Source organism: Vicia villosa, unplaced genomic scaffold, assembly GCF_029867415.1.
Source record: "Vicia villosa cultivar HV-30 ecotype Madison, WI unplaced genomic scaffold, Vvil1.0 ctg.000587F_1_1, whole genome shotgun sequence".
Taxonomy (NCBI): Eukaryota; Viridiplantae; Streptophyta; class Magnoliopsida; order Fabales; family Fabaceae; genus Vicia; species Vicia villosa.
In genome coordinates, this window is record NW_026705268.1 from 94,083 (window position 1) to 101,199 (window position 7,117).

Here is a 7,117-nt window from a genome sequence, read left to right on the forward strand (position 1 = left end):
GGTTCGACTCGGTTAAATTGAAATTTTTATGAATGGTGTAAAAATCCATTCGATTTTCTATAATTAGTTGGTTGATGTTTTGTGTTTGTAGTCTATGTTCTTGTCTTTTTCTTTGTATTTGGGTTTGAGTTTCCCTTTAACTCAGTAACTGAATGCAATTGTTGCTTATAGAAAAAAATAACAATGATGTATGACACCATTTGAAACCACTAAAAATTCTAGAAGTAATATTGAGTAATTTATTGTCCTTCAAACATAGTTGGTAACAAAACGACCGTAAATCATATTAAGAGACATGATATGTCCCACTCACCTAACTTACGTACACAATATTATATTACTCTATTTTGAACAAAACAAAACACTTTTACTTAAAAGTACTAGTAGTTAATATTATCCATCACAGTAAGTGAGATCTTTCATTACGTTTCATATTATTGATGAATAAAAAAAAGTGTGTAAATATTTAAAAAAAAAAAAAAAAAAAAGAACATGCTCTCAGCTTGTATATTGCAACACCTTTGAAAGATGTAAAATCATCAATTTCCAATCTTGAAAGTACCCTCATCCAGCAATGCAGGTAATCTTGCAGCCAAACAACGCTTCAAATCAGGTGAAACAGCATGCTCACCAATCATAGTTTCCAACACTGCAGATGAAACTGCTTTGTTCTTTATAACTGTATCCTCCTTTTCTGGTATACTTATATCTTTTGAGAAACTTAGCTGCAATGCAACCAATGTTTTTAATAATCAATAATTAGTGAATTAAATAGTAATTAACAACTAAACCTTAATTAAAAAAATAGAATTAATAGTAATTCATCCCTATAATATTAGGGAATTTTGCTTTACCTCCTCCCTACCTTTTGCGAACGGTTTTTTCAAAAAAACCGTTGCCAAAACCTGTCTTTGGCAACGGTTGGGGTAAAACGAAACACGCTGGAGTAAATTACTATTAACCCAAAAAAATATTACTTACCCCTAATATTCCATGAGGTGATTGCCTGTAAAAAACTGAAGCACCAGGTGGAAAATTAACATTCTTGAAAGCTTGAGCAAATTTTTGCATAGCTTCAACTTCTGCATCTCCATATGTTCCAACAGATTTCAAATGTGCCACACAGTTCTCCATTACCTTCTTTGAGTACTCAGGACCACCCAGTTCCTTAATCTTTGATCCTCTTATTAACTTCTCAAAAGGACCTAAAAAATCACCATTTCATATATATATCAACTTGCCACTATTTGATAAGAAACACGGACGCAGACACAGACACCAGACACTCACACACACATGTAATAATTGAGTGGTGTCAGATAAATATTAACACGGGACACGTATTTGTTCAGAGATGTATGATATTATACATACCTGAAATGATGTCTCTGTAGAAGTCAAGAGTATGAAGCAACTCTTCTGAGGGTTTACCCTTCCATTTAGTGGCAAGAGATTCTACTGCTTTGTCCTCCAAATATACTCCAATGCAAGTGAACTTGATGAAAGTTCCATTGATAGTTAACCCTCTCTCACCTGCACCGCCGAGGAAATATGATTTGCCGGTGGCCGGAGAGGTTACCACCGCTGGGAACTCAATGTTCTCCACGTGGATAGCGGTGATGGATGATGCTGCAGACATGTTGTTGTTAGAAAGAAGGGTGGCTACGTTGGTGTTATATAGGAAGCTGTTAGGGCCAGGCGGCGTTTTATTTTTGTATTTTATTTGACCCATTCAATTCTCTTTTGTTATTTCTTTTTGGAAAAAATATTATTGAAATTTCATATTGAAAAGCTTATGGAATAATCATAAAGAGTTGTTAGTGGTTTCAAATGGTGTGATACATCATTATTATCACAAATTAGCTTATGGAATAATACATAGTTAATACAAATTAACAAATATTAATACACAATAATATTTGTTAATTTGTATTAACTATGTATTATTAGTTATTTAAGATGTACTATATAGGTAGAGCTTTTAAAATGAGCAAATTCATATAGATCGGTTTGTCAGACTTATTAAATGATAGAGTCTGAGTCTTAAAATTAGAGTTCATATTTTTTAGAAATTTTTTTAGCTTAGTCTTAAAAAATCCGCTACCCATTATAACTAACACATATGGGCCGCGGTAGTCCATTAAGCCCATACAATTATAAATTTAAAAAATATATATCAACATATAAATTGTCTTACTTCAAAATAATACATTGATTTTTCTCATCTCACTAAATTTTATCTCTATTCTATTCGATTTTTCTCTTTTAAATATTATACTTTAATATAATCAATATTCTTTCATCATATTAGATTAGTTTTTCCTTTATGTTAAATATTCAAGTATTATTTTATATAATTTAAATATATATTGTATTTAGAAACACATTATAGTATTTATAAGAGATAATATAATCCTGAAAGATGTATTATGTTGAAAATAATATAATTTTTAATTTTATTTATTAATAAATATTATAGAATTTTTATTTTAATTTTTTAAAATAAAAAAATCCATTTATGGTCGGATAGTCCGAGGTGCATTTAAGACCAAACTCGGATAGTAATTCTCAAATTCATATTAAATTTAATCTTTTTGACTCAACTCTAAAAAGTCTCAGACTCATTAAAATTGATCCATTTATGACGGAATAGCTCACTTTGACAGCTTTAAATATATGTACTATGTGTATATTGATTTGATCATAAAATAAATAAAAACAGAAAATTATATTCTTTTAAACTTATTGTATTTTTGCATTTTCTCGCTTCCGCAACCCTTTTCGACTCAACAATGCCTTAAATATCAATTATGTGTGGTGCATTACCAATACAATTCATGTGCGGCCATATTCAAAGTTCAAGCAAAAGTTTATGACGTGTTTGATGATATCATCTTTCCTAAGGAAGAAAGGAGAAAGTTTTGACAAAGTTGACAATCTTGTTCTCTAGAAGTGGCTCGATGCAGTGGTCTTGGACTGGATTTACGTCACGATGTCTTCCAACATCCTCATCTCCATTATCATTGACGATAAATCGGCTAAACGTGATTGAAAAAGTGTTTATGGTCTATTTTTCTAAAATACAAAATTAAATTATAAATATAACTTATATAATACACTAAAAAATATGAAGAAAGATTGAACCATGAATCAGCGGCTTAAAATCATCAAGCTCAATCCTAGTTGAACTACCTCTCCTCCTTTTGTTGATCTATTTCAAAACAATAAAAATTGAAGGGATAAGTACCGTGTAATAAGGAATTTACCAACATAATAGTATCCCTAGGTATCATGTTTCTTAATCATTTGTACTTGAAAAACATATTATGTTGCCATTTGTTGCATCAGTATCTGTGACGTTTATGCACTTTGATATTATTTATAGTGGATCTCTAAACATCTCTCGTATTGAATTCTTCAAGGCATCATTATTATGTGCTTTTATGAATGACTATTCTAAATATTTATGGACGTTTTCCATTGCTAGAAAATCACAAGTTCTTCATTTTCGCAAAACTACAAGCACATATTCAAACTCAATTTGAACGTGAAATTAAAAATATACAATATTGTGATAATGGGGAGAAAAATATATCATTTTGATTTGACCGAACGTTAATAAATCTTGGTGTTCCTCTTTTGCCTTGACTTTTTTTCTACAATTTAGTTTTTGCACTTTATTTTCCTCTGCTTAGTTTTGAAAATGTTTTCAAATATTGACTTTATTTTCCAAAAGTTTTCAAAACTAAGTTATTTCAAACCACACAATTCACCCCTCTAGTATGTGAAGTCTCAAGTCCAATAAATGACATGAGAGTCTAACTCTTATTTAAGGACTAATCAACTCAAGGAGGAAGATAACTTCACACACAAGATATTTTCTAAATACACCACCACCTTTTAGAAATAGAGATTTTAATATTTGACAAGCTAGATTCAAAATTTGCTTTCAAAATTTAAATCATAAATCGTGGAAAACAACTGCCAATGGTCTGATTTACCCTACTCATCAAATAGATGACGAAGTATTGGAAAAACCCTATTCTCTTTGGATCAAAGAAAAAAGAAAAAGAAAAAGATATATATAGAACTTAAAACAAATTAGAATTTTATAATAATGCCTTTAGATGATAGTAAACTTGTTGATGTTCGGCATTGTAAAACCGCCAAAGAAATGTGAGATACTCTAGAAAATACATATGGAGTTTCTCCAAGTATCAAATATGAGAAGATGAACACACGAGGCGAAGAAGATGTAGATTCAAGCAACTCCTCAGTGATTTTACCCTTCCATTTAGTGGCAAGAGATTCTACTACTTTGTCCTCCAAATATACTCCAATGTTGCAAGTGAACTTAATGAAAGTTCCATTGATAATTAACCCTCTCTCACCTACACCGCCGAGGAAATATGAATTGCGGTGACCGAAGAGGTAACCACCGCTGGGAACTCAATGTTTTCCACGTGGATTGCGGTATTGGATGATGCTGAGACATATTATTTTTGTTGTTCTTAGTTTGTTGTTCGAAAGAATGGTGGCTACTATTAGTGCGCGAGTTACTTTTAGTGAGGAGAGAAAAAAGAGAGAATAAGAAGGAGTGTTATTATTTAAATATATAAAACTCATTTACAATATGTCTATTTATATACAATTAACTTGTGTACTAATTGTAATAAACCCTAAACCTAATTAATTTTGAACTTGGGCTACACAACTTGAAGTGTGTTTGTTTCATGGATTAAAAATATAACCTTGGAAATGTATTCCAGGGAATATTATTCTTGGGAACTTTATTCTCTTTTATGTGTTTGGTAAAAAGATTTAACTGTCTTGGAATATTTATTTAATGTGCTTAATTTAAATTATAAAATATAAAATAAATGAGTTAAAATATATGGAAGTGGGAAGTTATGGGTAGTTACTTTTTATTCCCATGGAAATTTAAGATTCCCACCCTATTACATGGGAATAAAAAGTGACAAAATTATGTGCAAAATGAATTCTTGGAAATAAAAAGTTCCTAAGTATAATTTAGTAAAACTTGAAACAAACATTAGAATGAAAAATATTCCAGCCTACATTCCTGAGAATAAATTTACGATCTATGAAACAAACGCCCCCTTGAATTATATCACAAAATCAATATATTTTTATTTTCCCAAAAAAATGTCTATTAGAGTATGATTTAGCACATGTTTGTTTTAGCTTTAAAATTATAGATTTTTTCTTTCTATTGTCAAAAATTATTTTTATAAATACGATTTTCAGAATATTTTTTAAAAAAATTAATTCATTTTTTATACATTGAAATGCTAACTTTAACATCTTATAAAATAAATGAAGCTTGCTTAAAAAAAAAACATCTTATAAAATAAACATACATTATTGAAGATAAAAACATAGTCAAAATCGCAGTTTTTAAAAAAAAATATATTTTAAAAATGATTTTTTATAAAAAGATATTTGAAATAGTTTTAAAATTAAATAATTTTTTGAAATTTTGAGATAAAGAAAAATTCTAATAAAATATTAAAATACTTAGAATAACATTATAAAAGTATGTAACATTATAAAAGTTATTTTTAAACAAAAGCTTAAACATACGGATCATTAATCTTTTAAATATCACTATATTATTTACTATGAATACGTTAGTTGAATAAGTATGGATTGTATGTTATTGTCCTATTATTTTTAGATTTTTTTTCATTAAAATAAAAAAAATAAATTTTTAATTTAAAAATAAATATTAAATGTAAACTGGGTTGGTTTTGAAAAAAATCGTAGTTCACAAAAAGGATCAGGTTGGTGCAGCTAAATTATAGTGGGAATTGCTCATTAGACCCTTATATAAGCATATCACACCCTTGAAAATTCAAAAATGTCCTTCCTTCGTTTGGAGAAGCATCTTCGGACGCAACTAAATCACAATCAAATGTGTTATTCTGAGTTCAACCACACTTTAAATATGATATAGTCCAAAGATGCATCTCCGTAAGGTATTTGAGTGTATTTTGGAGATACATCTCTGAATTATAAATTGAAAAGTTTTTAAAGCGTGGTAAATATAAAGGGGAATTATTTCGGAGATGCATCTCTGAAACCCTTCCTGAATCTTATAAGAACAATAGCATTGTCTAAACATTCCGTTTTTATGAGACCAAAATTCATACATTAACTTATATTAACTTAAATTAATGTAAAATCAAAGTAAATTTAAAGTTAAATAAGGATAAACATTCATACATTAATCAAAAAACAGTCAAGATAATTCATACATTAAAGGAGTCCGAAAACACATTCGGAAATACCAAAAAAATAATACATCTCAATGTAAACTACTGGATATATCTAACCTCCTGCCTCCTGTACCGCCTGCACCGCACAACATTCTGTAACTCGACAACCATGGTCTGCACAAGGGCCAACTAGGGAGAATCATCCTCAAAGAGTCCTGCCTCTATGGATCTTATACCCATCTCCGCAACACGCCGACATACTGTCATTATACTCTTTGCCTGCTCATCCCGAACTTTAAGTACTTACAGGTTAACTAGCTTAGGTGGTTCTCCAGGAGTGTCTGGCATCATGATAGGATACGACATCCTCTAGAAAAATATTAAGTAGCCGTCAACAGAAATCCATTGTACATGAGCTGACTCTCGACGATACTCCTCTGGTACTAAGTGACTCTTAAAATCATCCAGTATCGCCTGTAGGTCTCTGTGGCAAACACGAGAAAGAGCGGGCTCATAGGATGGTCTCAGAATGATCTGCATATAGTCAAACTGGCACATCACTCGCTATGAAAGCCGAGGATACATAAGAAATGACCCACATGTCAGTCATCCCGAGTATAAAGAGATGACTAGTGACGGAGCCAGACCAAACATTTTGGGATGGCCGCTAAGTTAATTAAAAATCATAGGTAAATATAAAAAGTATAATATACAAAATATTTAAATTATAATTAAATTTAATAATATATTTACAAAACATAACTATATATTGAGGTTGATTTGAGACAAATTTTAATATAGAGACTTTTAAGATAGATTTTAGAGAATATGCATAATTGTTTATTATTTTATTATTTTTTAAAGAAATTTTATCTAAA

General features: G+C 30.0%; 1 protein-coding gene across 1 annotated transcript; it reads right to left on the bottom strand.

Moving 5' to 3' along the window:
- Positions 1 to 216: 216 nt before the first annotated feature.
- On the bottom strand, positions 217 to 1,674 carry LOC131629627 (chalcone--flavanone isomerase 2-like). The gene is made up of 3 exons (XM_058900412.1): positions 1,375 to 1,674; positions 982 to 1,205; positions 217 to 725 (listed from the first exon to the last, which is right to left on the bottom strand). The coding sequence occupies exons 1-3, from the start codon at positions 1,637 to 1,639 to the stop codon at positions 540 to 542; spliced, it is 675 nt and encodes a 224-aa protein (XP_058756395.1). The 5' UTR covers positions 1,640 to 1,674; the 3' UTR covers positions 217 to 539.
- Positions 1,675 to 7,117: the final 5,443 nt, after the last annotated feature.